This window comes from Limanda limanda, chromosome 4, assembly GCF_963576545.1.
Source record: "Limanda limanda chromosome 4, fLimLim1.1, whole genome shotgun sequence".
Taxonomy (NCBI): domain Eukaryota; kingdom Metazoa; phylum Chordata; class Actinopteri; order Pleuronectiformes; family Pleuronectidae; genus Limanda; species Limanda limanda.
In genome coordinates this window covers 12272441-12287497 of record NC_083639.1, presented here as the reverse complement: position 1 = coordinate 12287497, position 15057 = coordinate 12272441, and the positions used below count along the sequence as shown (strand labels likewise).

Sequence of the window (15057 nt, the reverse complement as noted above, 5' to 3'; positions counted from 1 at the left end):
CTCTTGTCCCACTGTGCTGGTGCCAGCCCTCTCCAGAGAGCACGGAGCCGAGCTAATTAACATATCTCTAATGAGTCTTTTCATTTTTTTCCTAATTAAACGAGCTCCTCAATAATACATGAAAACAGGACACTGCGCTATTCAATTACATACGTATGGGCCGCAGCCAAGCACGTGCATTAATCTGTATGTGCCGATGCCAAGTGGCAGCGAGTTAAGTGTGCCAGGCGCGTGTCTGCCAAGTGGGCGTACATGTGTCTGCGTGTGCCCTCCTAGTGTGTGTGGCAAGTGTGTCCATTGTAGGAGAACGTTTGCCAGGTCACGGAGGCATGCTACGTCTCATGCTGGGTAATCCGCCAATTGCCACTTTGTCTGCCAAATGTGTGCCCACCAATTCTCTCGGCTGTATTTGTGCCACAGCCAATTACAGTAACTGTGGCCGATTATGTCCAACACCTACAAACACACATCTAAAGTGTGACATTATCCAAATACAGCAGAGGGTTGAGACATATTTCAAATGAAATCTCTTTCAAAATGAATATTCACGTAAACTTATTGAGGAAATTGTGACGGCATGATAGCCACAGCTATCAATTTACACCTGTGAGCACCTTGGCTCAGCCTGCTTTGCTCAGAGGCACATCAGCAGTAATTGCAAAGGAACATTGCACTAACAGTGGTCAACTGGTTATGCAATATTTTTTATCTATTAATAATTCCCATTTTATCTTGGCAAATCCATAATTTCAGTTAACAATATTTAACATATTTTGTATGTATTGTAGAACAACAAGAGACAGAGCATAACAATTGCATGGTTTGGAATTGCAATTTTCTTCTATTAACTGATTATCAAGTATTATTCCATCTGTGTTGAATGCATTTGTTTCTAATTGTCAAATTTAAAACCCCTCTTTCTTTTTCAATCATCCAATTCCTAAATAATCACTTGGCATTTTAGCATTGTGGTTTTCACTGACTTTCTTTTACACATTACATGTTTTTTACTGCATTTGACTGTCTAGAGACTTGAGCTATTGTCGAGTTTCTCTTGAATCCGACACATGACAGTGTGACACACGCACATGACTGCGCACACACATAAGCGCACACAGTGGATTGATACCATCTCACATCGCCAGCGAAACACACAGAGACCATCTCTGAACAACCAATCAAAAAGCAGATATAATCTCAGAGTTTCTTTTGCTCTACCACTCTGATCCTCCTCTCTATTATAAATAAAGAAAAGAAGAGAAATATGATGGGGGAGCATGAAGGGTGAGGTGAGGGGCCATGGGGAGGGAAGGCTGGGGGGGGGGGGGGCGGTTGTCAGTGCAGACCATGGCTTCTCTAGAGAAGTCAAGACAAGAAAAAAAGAAGTCCTCCCTGTGTGCCTGCGTCGTTCTCCCTCAGAGAGAAGGGAAAAATCTAATTATCGAGCTCCTAAAGATCTCATTATTGGCTCAGGTTCATTTGCATGTGTGAGAGCCGCCCAGCAGGAACCAACCTGAGGACGGCCATTTTGTTCCTGATGTGAGCCCCTGTGTCACCGTACAGTACAGCGTATACTTGCCACCTCAAGAAATAACCCGATTAAATTTCTGGTTCCACTCACTTGCAGCGCTCGATCACCCTCTCTGTGGCCGACGGATGATTGCTTCAATTACAGCAACTGAGTGCAATTTCTGCAATTTAAAAATGATCCTGAAGATGGAAATTATAGTACTTAGGACATTTCTATGCACCTCAGTAGCCAGCTTCGCTCTGAAGTAAACTGCTTCAGTGCTGCTGCTGCACAAATAACTGGCCTACACTTTGCTTTGGTGTTTGTGTCTGTGTTTATGACTGTGACACACACACACACACACATCCCCCTTGGATTTACATTTGTGTGTGTGTGTGTGTGAGTCGGCAGGATGTGTGGGGCCATGAGAGCTGACAGCTCAGACAACAGAGATGTAGCGTCGATGCCCTAGAGAGAACAGCGAGGGTACCCGGGCCAGGCACCAACAAACAAGACAGAGATGGAGAGTGAAGAGGTGGTGTGGCGTGTGTGTGTGTGTGTGTGTGTGAGAGAGAGAGAGTGAGAAAGAGAGGGAGAGAGAGCAAGAAGACAGTCAACGGTAATATTTCTTTAATATAAGAGATGTAGGCATGAGTTGTGTCAACTACACGTGTGTTGGACCTGCGTTTGGCCCAATTTATGTGAGACTGCTGTCACAGGTTAATCCTCTGTCAACATGGACACGAGTGGACTTCCACACACTTCCATGTCAACCAGCAGATTTACACTACAGTCTAACGTTCAAAGCTTTTCTAGCTTTTCAGAAAATGAAAAATATTCAAACTTAAAGATAATTATAGGCCTATTCCCCACTTGTTGACCACAGCGGAGTAGTGTCCAACATGCATGTGACCCAGGTCAGGAGGAGGGTCTGTTGGCAAACACTGACCTATCTGGATCAGCTGCCACTGTAGATTTATACAACGTGTGGTGGTATGAAAATGGTGAAGCAAGGGAGTCCAGACACAAAGACACAGAGTTAGAGTGAATGACTGAACTCGTGAATCTCTTTTTAGGCCTCATTTTGTGTTGACTTAAAATAAATGCAATTTTAATCCGTAGAATATTTCCACATTCATTTTATTTTATTACCCCCGTCTAAGTCACCATGTAATATCTACAGCCAGTTTCTATCCTAAGTAAATAAAGTGATTCTGATTCCAGTCCGTGTTTTGATTAAAGTGTAATCCGCAAGATCCCTTTTTTAAATTTTTTATCCCATTTCTGACGTCTTCAGTAATGAGCAGGCATTAAGTCAGTTGCACTTCCCAGAGGTCACTTACCCGACGCATGAATTTCATGTATTATTATTTGCACGTATCCTTTGCAGCATATAACTCTACTGGAGCAAAGCTGCAAATAATTACCCTTTTTATCGAGACGTCCTGTGCAGGATTATTACCTTTACATGTGGAAAGTTTCCCATTTTTACCATGAGCACCTCACCAGCTTCACACACACCACAAGTGAAACCTGACCTTATCCCTGCTTCTGACTCACATCCGTCCTTTTCTCTCGGCCATGTCTTTCTTCATTTCCCAGACTGCGACGGTCCAGCTGTTTATCATGTGGCACGTTAATGAGAAGAGCAGTGCAATAGCCAGACTGCTCGCTGCTCTATTATACCCATGGCCCCACTTTATTGATATTACATGCAGCTACAAATCACACTAGTGCATATACTCTGCACATCACATCCTTGTAAGAAACTGCCAGAGGTAATGTCACATGTGATATTTAGGTATCTACATAAACTAATAGTAAAAATGTGTGTGTGCTTTCTGTGTGTGTGTGTGTGTGTGTGTGTGTGTGTGTGTGTGTGTGTGTGTGTGTGTGTGTGTTCTGTCTTTATGTGCGTTTGTGTGTGTCTCCTCAAGTGTCTTTCAGTGGGGATCCTGCACTCCAGCTAACCCCACTCTCTCTGCTTACTGTGGAATTCAACTCTGAAAACAGTTCACTACCCAATCACTCCACAGGCCTCACTCTCTCACACACACACACACACACACACTTGCAGACGCACTAACAATGACACACACATGCACTCACAGAAAGATAGAGCTACAGACAGAGGGAGAGAGAGGGGGAGAGAAAAGTACGCGCCTATATCACACAGTGTAGTTGACGTGGCAGGTTGGTGAAGGGGAAGCTGGAGCAGCCAGGGGCTTAATAATATACAGATTCTGACAAAGTCAAAGTCAGTGTGTGTGTGTGTGTGTGTGTGTGTGTGTGTGTGTGTGTGTGTGTGTGTGTGTGTCTGTGTGTGCGTGTGCTCTGACCTGCACAGCGTTCTGTTTGACCTCGTTGCTGCCAGGGGAGTTGAGTCCAGAGGCCTGCTGGAGGAGGAACTGTCTGGCTGCCTGGATCGCCTAGAGAGAGAAATGATAGGATGTTGTCATACACATAAAGAGTCGCATTTCCTTCAGTATTTAAACACAACACACTCATTAAAGTGACACACCACTCAACGATATGTGTGTACGTTCCGTTTCAAACAACCCAGAGCCATACGATCAAACTTCTATGATTCAGACAAAAGACGAACACAGAAAACCCTCCCTCGTTCTGGCCAGTCACTGTACCCTCTCTTTTTGCCAAGCTGTCAGGTCTGGTTTCCTCAACTTGAGACGTCCACCTGGCACACACACAGCATGCTCAAGTATCTGCACTTGTGTGTGTGTGTGTGTGTGTGTGTGTGTGTGTGTGTGTGCGTCTACGTGACTAAATTAGTCCCCACTCATCCAAAACCTTCTTTCACTGCAATCTCTGTCCATCTCTTCTTTCCATTCTTTGTCTCGCCCATCTGTTTCACTCTCTCTCTCTCTTTCCTCCTCCTCCTCCTCCTCTTCCACCTCCTCTCTTTTCAGAGGAAGGTGCAAAGTGGGATTTCCACATCCTCTGAGGCAAAAGTGTGTCAGCACAACTTCATGTGTGTCAGTTGCTCGGTGTTTGTGCGTGTGTCAGAGTGATGTAAGGAACCATTTGCCCTGATGTGCCCTAAAGAGCTGTGACTAACCACCACCCACCTCTCCGTTCCCCCTCCTCTTCACGTTCCTCTCCTCTCTACCCTCCAGTGCTGTCTATTCAAACCAATGACACCATTGCTCACTAGCTCTTGTCTTCATTCGTTCACGCTGCCCTTGAGTGTTGCCGATTCATCCTTTCGACACACTCTTACCTCTCCCATTCCTCCCACTGTCGAGCCTCTTCTTCTCTCCTTTTTTCCCTTCTTCCTCGGCCTTAATTATATTATAAACTGTGTAAATGTCTTCCACTATCTCAATGCTTTTCTTTGTTGTTTGTTGCAGTGTTAAATACTCGAGCTCCCTTCTAATGAGACGAATCAGCCCCTGAGGGAGAGACATTTTTGTTGGAATGACTGAAACGCTGAGAAAACAAAACAAGAAAACATGCATGTCAAAACACATGAGTCGCCTCTGCACTTACTGTAAGTGCATTTTCACACACACACACACACAGACACACACACACACACACACACACACACACACACACACACACACACACACCCTCATGACAGAGGGGAGACAGCAGGATGCACATTTGCTTCCTCTGACTCAAAAGGGGAAAGGTTCCTTAGTAAATATTGATTTATGAAAGTCTGTGTGGGTGTGCTATGTGTGAGTGTGTGTGTGTCTGCGCGCGTGCATGTGTGTGCACATGGACACCACAAATTAACGGCCAGAATGAGGGATGTTCTTTACCATGGAAGCTCTTACTCAACCGCGCAGCACGAGAAATTCGTTTTTTTTATCTCGCAACTACTGAAGAATGTAACGCTGTGAAACATGGCAGCACACGCTTACTGTGCACTGTCACATATTTAATGATTTGTCAAATTAGAAGCATGCGCACATTAAGAAAAGTTTAATTTCAAAAACAGGGAGGTGAAATTAGAGGGAGACAGAAAGCGAGAGAAGTTCTCTGTGCAGTCGGAGTGATGAAAACCATCTGTTTCGAACACACTTGCTACTTTTGCTGAGACCGCAATTAAAACACACACACACACACGCGCACACACAGATGTGGCTGTGGATGTGCCTATACAAACACACACACGCATACACACACATGTATTTTAACACTTTAACAAAAATCTTGGGAACCCCCTCCCATTTACTGGTTTGACCTCAGCATTAAAGCAGGAACAGACATACACACACACACACATAGCAACACCAAAAAAACACAACCGCCCAGTTTGTTGGCATGTGGTGTGAATTACTGCTTGAACACCCTGTCTGCCCGAGAGTGAGAGTGTGTGTTTGTCTGTGTGTGAGTGTGTGCGTGGGTGTGTGTGTGTGTATATTTATATATATGTGTGTGTTGGCAGGAGTTGGGGAGGCATGTCTGGCAACAATAAGGGACAATTCCACCCAAATTACCACCCTGATTACCACTATATTAAAGAGCCATTTATGGCTTTCATAAACGCTAAAACCAAGCAGAGGTGATGCCTGTCTCCTCTCCTCTGCCTGTAGTCATGGATGTATGTGCATGTGAGGGAGAGAAAAGAAAGAAAGGAACACGGCATGTGATCGTCTAGGTATGTCTGAATTATGGAGTTAGATACCGGTTCATTCAAATGTGTCACACTTCTACGGTTACAGGCAAAAGTATGGAATTTAACTATTGTAAAGAAAACCACAGGAAACAACTGTTTAGTGCTGGCTAACAGGTGGCTGTTAAAATGATAATTTCCAGTAGTAAAGGACCCGGCAATATTGATAAGAGTATTTTCTGATATAGATGTAAATAAAAAACATAAAATTCTGTTAACTGTGTCCCACTGTTATGTGTTACAATAAATACTAATCTGTTTCAGCTTTATATTCAATATTTCTACATTATTAAATTTTTAATGTACTCAATTTACCTTATCTTTATTTCTTTTTGCTACAAATATTGATTTCACTTTATTTCCAATTTGTACTCTTTTGCACTGTTGATGGTAATAATGTTTTATTACTTTTGCTGTTGATTGTTATGTTTAATGGTGATTGTTCAATTTATTGCTGTTGATGTTATCTGATGTGAGCTGACCTTGAGTGTCATGACCATTAAATCAAATGTACCATTATTATTATTATTCTGGTTGATGTTTTCTAAACTTTAACACAGTGTGATCACAGCTTCATGACATTGCCCAGCTCTTCAGAACGGCTCAGACACAGCTCCAGTCCACAATTACACCATCATACTAAATTATTTCCTGACTTACTAAACTGCAGGCAATTACACAACAGTTCTGACGCCAACTGTGAGTTAAGGTAAAGAGGCTGATGATTTAAACACAGCCTCCTCTCTTCCTTTGCAGTACAGGGAATAATGGCAACGACTGAGGAAACATGTTCATCTTCATCACCTTTAGTTTCATACGTCAGGACAGATCTTTTTTGTATTCGTGCACTTTTGTAAACTGAGGGATGGTACCTCACTTTTCTAAATACAGAAGCTTGATTTCACTGAATCTATGGTTTCATTTGATAGTTATCAATCATAGGTTTGATACAGACACACACACACACACACACACACACACACACACACACACACACACACACACACAGAAAGAGACAGAGGCCGTCGGCAACTACAGCCTAACTCTCTCATTTCTACTTCGTCAAGAAGCCCTCTTCTTTTTCGACCCTTCTTTCTTTCCTCCTCTTCACATTCTCTCTGGGACCTGGCTGGGTTATAGTATTGTAAAGAATACCCCCCCCTCCTACACTCACCGACTGACACACACACACCAGCTCCACCTAGACTCCCCCAACCTCAACTCCCTGCTCCCCCTGTGGCATTCTTGGGGGTGCACTGCACCTTTAAAGAAAATATGAGGGAGGCCTAAGAGGGAGGCCCAACAACAGAGTCTTTGTGCTGCCGCGCAGGACATACACACACACACACACACACACACACACACACATGCATGCGCACACACACATCAGTGGTGTCAGACAGGTTTTATTAGAGTGAGAGAGGGAGGGAGGAGGAGGAGGAGGAAGGGGAAGGAGGGGTGAGGAGGTCACCGCTCAGCTTGGAGGCCTGAGAGCACAGTGTGAGTTTGTATATGTGTGTGTGTGTGTGTGTGTCAGTTCAGTGTGTGAGTTCTTCTGACTTGTCATCGCTCCTCTCTGTAAATCATCGCCTCTGACACAGCCTTTAATAATAGTGCATTTTTTAATTCAGCAGGGTCACACAGACACACACATACGCACATGCACACACACGCACACACACACTCACACAGAGAGAGAAAGAGAGAGAGAGAGTAAATGCTAGTTTCTCTCCTCAACAGGATTTGTAAAAATGGCTAACATGGCAGGGAGGGTCATGGGGCAGTTTGAGAATTAATTAGACGAAATGTATAGAAATATTTTAATCCTGCGTTGGGTTTGTGTGTATGTATGAGTGTGTGTGTGTTTGTGTGTGTGTGTGTTTACATGCACCGTTACCAAGGCTGAGTAATCAAGTCACGAGTTGAATCTCAGATAAGAACAAAAAGGTAACAACCAACATGTAACAAGGCCAGGCCTCCTTAGATGGATGTGTCTGTGTGTTTGTGTGTTTGTGTGTGTGTGTGTGTGTGTGTGTGTGTGTGTGTGTGTGTGTGTGTGTGTGTGTGTGTGTGTGTGTGTGTGTGCGCGCGCCTGGCTCAGGTTGCTAAAGCAAACAGGTCTGTGTGTGTGATGAATCTGGCCTCTAATCCGCCCAGTGTGTTTGGGTGAGACAGCGAGAGAGAGAGCGCAGGAATAAGCAAAGAAATCTAAACAGAAGGAGGGTGAAGGGGGAGGAAAGGGGGAGACAGAAAGAGAGGGAGAGAGGAGAGAGAGAGAGAGAGAGAGAGAGAGAGAGAGAGAGAGAGAGAGAGAGAGAGAGAGAGGATGGAGAGAGAGAGAGAGAGAGAGAGAGACAGGTGGGTACCATATGTTGGAGTAATCCGTCAGCACTGACTGAGGTCCATTGTTGACGGCCGAAACGAAACAAACCCGTCCCCCTTCTCCCCTCTCCTCCTCCTCGCCTCCCCCCGTAGATAAACAGCCCCCGGGGCAGACAGTGGGCTGTCCTTGGGGTAGAAGGAGGAGGAGGAGGAGGAGGAGGGTAGGGAGTTAGGAAGGGCACGGGGGAGGCAGGTGGTATCAGATTTCTTCACTCATAGACCAAGATGAAGAGAGTGCAACAAAAAAAAAGAAAGGAGCACAAGTAAGGGCGAGTGAGAGGCTCGTTCTTTCTTAATCTGTCCACGACAGAGCTCAACCCGGCTAGACTAAGCAAGTGATTCAGATGTTTCAGATCTCCACTGTGCCAAACAAGCATCCCCGTCTGCCTTACTGTAGCTCAGCAGCCTGGGAAGAGCGGCTTGTAACGCCACACTCCTCCATTCCTCTATCCCTCCTCTTCCCCAAGAGGGAACAATAGATGGAAAGACGGGGAGATAGATACAAGGTGAAGATGTAGAAGAGAGCTTGTCACACCCTGCTGCTTCCTTACAGGCCTGCACGCTGTCTGATTTTGGATCAGTGGAAGAGACCAGGTTCAGAGAGGAGCAGTGGATCTTCTTTTTTTTCCACACTCTTTCTCTCTATCTCCGCTCTGGAGTGCTGTCATTGAAGCCGAAAGCCGAGCTAAAGCTGAGTCGATGCTGCCGTCCTCATGGGTCACCTTGGTGATCCCGCGTATCCATGTGCACGGCATGCGCCATCTCACTTTGGCACCACAAAAAAAAACACCCTGAAACTCCAATAAACCCTTCTTTCTACTTTGATTTACTCTCCCTCCTGACTTGGTCTTCGCTACTCTCCACTAGTTTTTCGGGCTCTAAATCTCTCATCTTTGATTCCCTTCTCTTTCTCTGGATACTCAGGGGGGAGTCATGACCAGATACGAAGATGAAGCGGGACTGAAAAGATGTAACACAAACTACAAAGCATGTAAATTTGTCAAAAGGATGACACAGTACAGTGCGAGCTCACCTGCCCTTAGAGGCTGGCCGAGTGTTTACACCCACACACACCGTGCAGTCAGATTACTGGAGAGGTGACTCTGGGCCATTGTGAGTGAAGGCTGGGTTACACCCGCGGTGGAATCTCACATATCAAATGCATCACTGTCAGTCACCACAAAAACCAGAGTGCTTTCCCAGATCACTCCGTCTTTCTTTCCCTCCATCGGCATCACTCCGCCTCTCCATATAACGTATATAACTCGCAAAACGTCTGCTGGCATCTATCCAAGTATATTCTGTCTTTCTTGTCCCCCCCCCCCTCCAATCCTCTCTAGAAATCTGTTACCCATACCCTTATTCACCGCCCCAGTAAATTATGAGAGCAGATTTGGGTGAGACAGAGGCCTAAAATAGACTGTTCAGCTCTACCAATGGAAACAAGCTTGTGAATGCAGCTGTTGGCCTTATGAGCGGACTCTCACTTCCCTTGACTGTCAAACAAACAGCCACAACTGTGAGTGGGCAGGTACAGGAAAGGTAGCTAAAGGTAAAACCGCATTTAGGATTAGCACAAACATGTTGTTTAAGGGATGATTTGTAGCAAGTTCACTAAAAGTTTAAAGTTTTCCTGTTGAATAAACTAATGAACTGGCAGCAGGGTTCCCATTACGTTATCATAAAAATAACAATTTCCTACAGTTTTTTAAAAATATAGTTTGGACTGTTTTGGGATTATTTTCATAGCATTGTATTTTACTGACTTATTTAAAATAGATCATTTATCTTTTATTTGTTTGTAGTATCTTTTTTTTACCTAAATTGAAACTGACTGAGCAGGGTAAGTTAAGATCTTAAATTAATCATAGAAAACAGCAGCACAAACAACACTGTTGTGAGAAGCTAAAAAGGTTTTAAATTTTCAGTCTTAGTTTGTCCATTTTAAAAATAACAATGGAAGAGCTCATTTGCTTGAACACAAAAGAGTAACAATGTGAAATTTCACATCACATTGTTACTCTTTTAACTTATCTATTATAAATCAAAGGGGCAAGGAAAGAGGGAGTGGTACATATATTTAGGACAGATCAGGGGTTTCCAGGGGGTAAACATATAGGGGTAAGAGGCAGCCTTAAGCAAAGCCTGCTAAAGCCGCTCAATTTCACGGTGGGTTACAAATAAACTATGCTCTGCCAAGATTTCGCCCCTTCCCTCCAACTCTTCCTCACGTACGCCTTCTCCTTTTCTGGTATTAATCAGGTCTTTCCAGCCTCGGCCATTTGTTTTGCTCATAGCAACGTGGACTTCAAACCAGTTGTCCACCACTATAACAAGGAGTACTTCGCTCCGTTTAGGCCGCCGTCGAGTTGTGCAACTATCTGGGACACCTTCAGAAATACCAGCCAGCCGTAATCCCGTTCAGCTATTTAATGTAATGTTTCCGCAATATAAAGGCACCGTTCGAGGGCTGAGGTTTTTTAAATGGCTGAAGCAAGCTTCTCTGGGCCCAGACTGACCATTAAAGAGAGGAAAGACCGCGTTCAAGAGCCAATGCAATAAAAACTCACCAACTCCAAAAGAACTTCAAAATATGCCGTAATGTTTGAAAACCCTGGCTGATTTTAGATGGTTTTTTTCACATCCTATTTTTCACAAAAGGGACCTGTTCTAAACTCGCGGGACGCTGCCGTTTTCCAGATGGTTCTCTTCAGTTCAAAACTGTTTTGCGAAACGAGAAAACCTCTCCCCTTCAACTACGTCCCGACACTCATCTAATGTTTCTATTGATTCACAGGGGTATATGCACGGCCATAAAAAGGAGCTGACTGAATACCCAGGACTGCTCTATATCATGCCACAATTCATCATCATACACACACGTCTACAGCACACACACACACACACAGAAATCTTCCTAAGGAGATGTTGTCAGCTTTTCTCTGTTAAGTGAAGCGAAGAGGGGCATCGAGAGATAGACACTACAGAGAGGAAACCCCTTCCTGAGAATAAAAGCTGCTCCCTCTCTACTGCTTCATCTCAGTCCAGGCATCTAATTGATGGCAAATAGCTCTACAGCAGTTTCCCAATTTCCTCACAAACCCACACACACACACACAAATGCACGTCATACATTATATACACATATGCAGTTTCCCTGTGGTTTTCAACACAGCTCGTTTGGCAAGAGAGGAAGGTCTCACTCCAGACAGACCAAGCCCACAGCGGACACACACACACACACACACACAGCCACAGACACACACAGAGTACCTTGTAATATTTAGGCCTCATCTTGTATAAGGTAGGACAGTTAAGTGGTTTGGTCACGCTCCTGGGAAGACAAGCCCGTTTAGGTGTAAGGTCCCAGTTGGGCGACCTCCAGAGTTTAAGCTTTTTATGCTGCCCGGTGAGAGCGACTCCTGAGAGCGGAGACTGAGTGAGGCCAGCCCATGATGAGGATAGCACTAGCCTGGCAACCAGGCCTCACATATGGAAACCGTTTAACTGTTATTATTAATAACCAAAAAAGAAAAAAAATCAAACTAATAACACATGCAAGACACTGCCAAGACTCAACTCAGGAGACAGAGGGAAAACACATACATACACAAACAAAGACTGTCTGCCATGTGCGCATGCACGCACAGACGCATGCACACGTAAAGACGCCGATTGGTTCAACAGAAAAACACGTTCTTCGTCAGTGTTCTGCAAAACTGTTAGTCTGCCTGCCCACTTCGATGGAAATAAAACTCTTTCATGTTTTTGCTTCAGAGGGTTTTCACACCTGGTTGTGGCTGTGGCGATGGAGGTGGACACACCCTCACACCCACCCTTACCACACACACACCAGCACACACACGCTCACACACTCACACAGACTCACACCACACATACAAACACCGGAAGTGGGCAAGTACAACAAAGGCTGGCTGCTGTACAAGAAGTTAAACTTCTAAACCAGCACAAAATGTTTAACTTCCCAAAAAGAGAAGAAAGGCTGGGGTGTTTTCTTGAAGTGGAAAAGTGTGTGTGAGTGTACGTGTGCTGGACTACGTGATTTAAGAGGGTCAATCCATCCAGATGTGAACGGGCACATTTTTCAGCTTAAAATAACCCCAAAGCCCACTAAATTTTAATTTCTTTTTCTATTCTTGTAAAACGTTTTTTTACTTGACAAGGTCTTACTTTTGTTGATCTGGCAAAATTTCTATCAGTAAGACTTTTGTCAAACTTAAGAGTTTGTTAAGATTTATAAATCTGCTTAGTAACAGCTGAGGAACAAGCAACCAGAACTGTCACACAGGTTTTAGTCACATACAATTACTTACAACAGTTCATTTCAAATTTCAAATAAAATATGATTACCTAATTAATATCAGATTTGTTATTTCTTAATCTTTATTTCGTAAGGAGATTTTGCAGATATTGCCTGAATGGTTCAACTTTGACCTACTGTACTTAATTCAATCATGTACACACAAAACAATTTTAAAGCATCTTTCTGCATTTTATTTTGGTATTTTATTTTTAATAATATGTTACAGTATTTTAGTGAAAACCAGGAAGAAGAATAAGTTGGCAATTGCTGGCATCTTTTTTAATGATTTACCTCGCAGTTCTTGCAGGTGCTAACTTACTTTACTCTTAAGTTTCATTGCATTTAATTGTATTCTTGATGTTCTTGGCTATGGAAAACTTCACCAACAAGACAAAAAAATGAATTTTGTCAATCAGGAAGAAAAAAAATTAAATGCCAGCAGGCTCAGTCCTAGAGCTCGAGAAGAAAGAGAACGGAAGAAAGAGAGAGGGAAGAGCTACATTCCTCTCCTCCTCCCTGTTGACTCTAATCTCTCCTTTAAAATGGCTCACACAAAGAACCAGCACAGACTAGCTAATTAGCAACACTTTAGGCCTCCGCAGCTATTGTGTACGTGATGTGTATGTGTGTTCATTGTGTGCATCCCGGGCTCTCGACTGTTTCCAGGGAAACTACTTGCCTAGCAGCCTTGTAAGCATTGCACAGTTTGTCTTTACTTTTTACCCTCTCTCGTTCCCCTCTCACTGTCCATCGCTCTCTCTCTCTCCGAGTTCGGAGCGAGGGTATGAAAAAGTGAGGCCTCTTAAAAAAAGAGAGGACACCAGGAGCACGATATGAGGCTTTTGTGTGACCTGTGTGAGTAGGTGGAGGAACCGGGCTGTTGTAAACAAATGCTCTCTTGTTTGAGTGCTTCACCCATAATGAACTTTGAAACTGTGAATATGAGCAGGCGTCAATTAAAAGCATAAGGCTTTTGCTTTTTGAAAGCTAGGACGCACACACAAACACACACACACACACACACACACAAACACACACAGAGTCACACCCCTGTGTCACTGACCAGTAATAGAAATGAGGTCATGCAGCTTTGCTCGCTGACCTTCGACCTCTTAAAAAGGCCTCTGTCACCATGGCAATACCTTCTGAAGAGTGAGAGTCAACAGTTGACACCCTCAGGAACTTCTTCATGAAGAGCGTCCATTCTGGCTCATGTGTGTCTTGTGTGTGTGAGGGTGTGTGTGTGCGTGTTATTTACCTGACAGCGCAGCAAGGCCTACGCAGCGCAAGTGCCTCGAAACACTCCCATGGCAACCAAACACAACCTAACCCTTTCAGGTGCCTAGGGATGTGTGTACATACCTCAGTCTCCACAACAGAGGCAGGACAAACACACACACACACACACACACATCCTCTTCTGTCTATTCTTGTCTCTGAGCCTCTGGGCTGGTGGGGTCAACCAGCCGTGACTGTGCTCATGCTGGCTGATATGGCCTGGTGGACCATGCCTACTGTCCGTTGTCTACTCTTTATCCACACTTGTGACCCTACAGAATTCTTCGGAGGGAACGATTAGCCCATATTTTAAGTTTTTTAGTCAGCTGGATCAGACATTTATGACATATCTTTAACCTTGATATCTGAAACTTGTCAAACCATTGTCGTGTCTTGGAAAGATGAAAAAGTGTATACGGATGGTGGAGAGAAAAATACAAAAGGAAAGCATTTGAAAGGACGTCAATAGTAAGAACAAAAATCTGCTCTCCAAGTCTCACTCAGTGGATTCTTCAACACTCAATGGCCTGGCTGGAAAAAGCAGTAAAAATGTTTTATGGGTACTCATAAATACAACATCTCAGCAAGTCAGAATTAGGACTCAGTGTGAGAAAAAAATCACTGAATGATGGATATGAGGGAGTGGATTCATGTGAAACCCATTAATGAGCATGAGATTTGTATGTGCAGGTGTGTTTGTGACATTTCGTGTGTGTTTATAAGTGTAACAGCCTTAATCGATCACTATTAGCTTCATATAAAGAGAGAGTGACAGGGGAAGGAAAAGCCAAGGAGAAGTCAGAGAAGACAGATAAAGGGAGCTGCTGGTGCTTTTAAGATTCCTAGAGGAAGTTGGTGTTCTATAGGTTTCTTTGTATCGCCGCGGTAACAGCAGTGGGTGTTCTGTGATGCTAGGCAACC

The 15057-nt window shown here is 44.0% G+C and overlaps 1 protein-coding gene across 1 annotated transcript in view; it reads right to left on the bottom strand.

Annotated features, from left to right (window-relative positions):
• Nucleotides 1-15057, bottom strand: part of foxp4 (forkhead box P4) — a 55414-nt gene that overhangs the window by 34540 nt on the left and 5817 nt on the right. The window contains exon 2 of the mRNA XM_061069246.1: nt 3844-3939. Within this exon, the coding sequence (XP_060925229.1) occupies nt 3844-3939 (96 nt within the window). The remainder of the gene's footprint in view (nt 1-3843; nt 3940-15057) is intronic.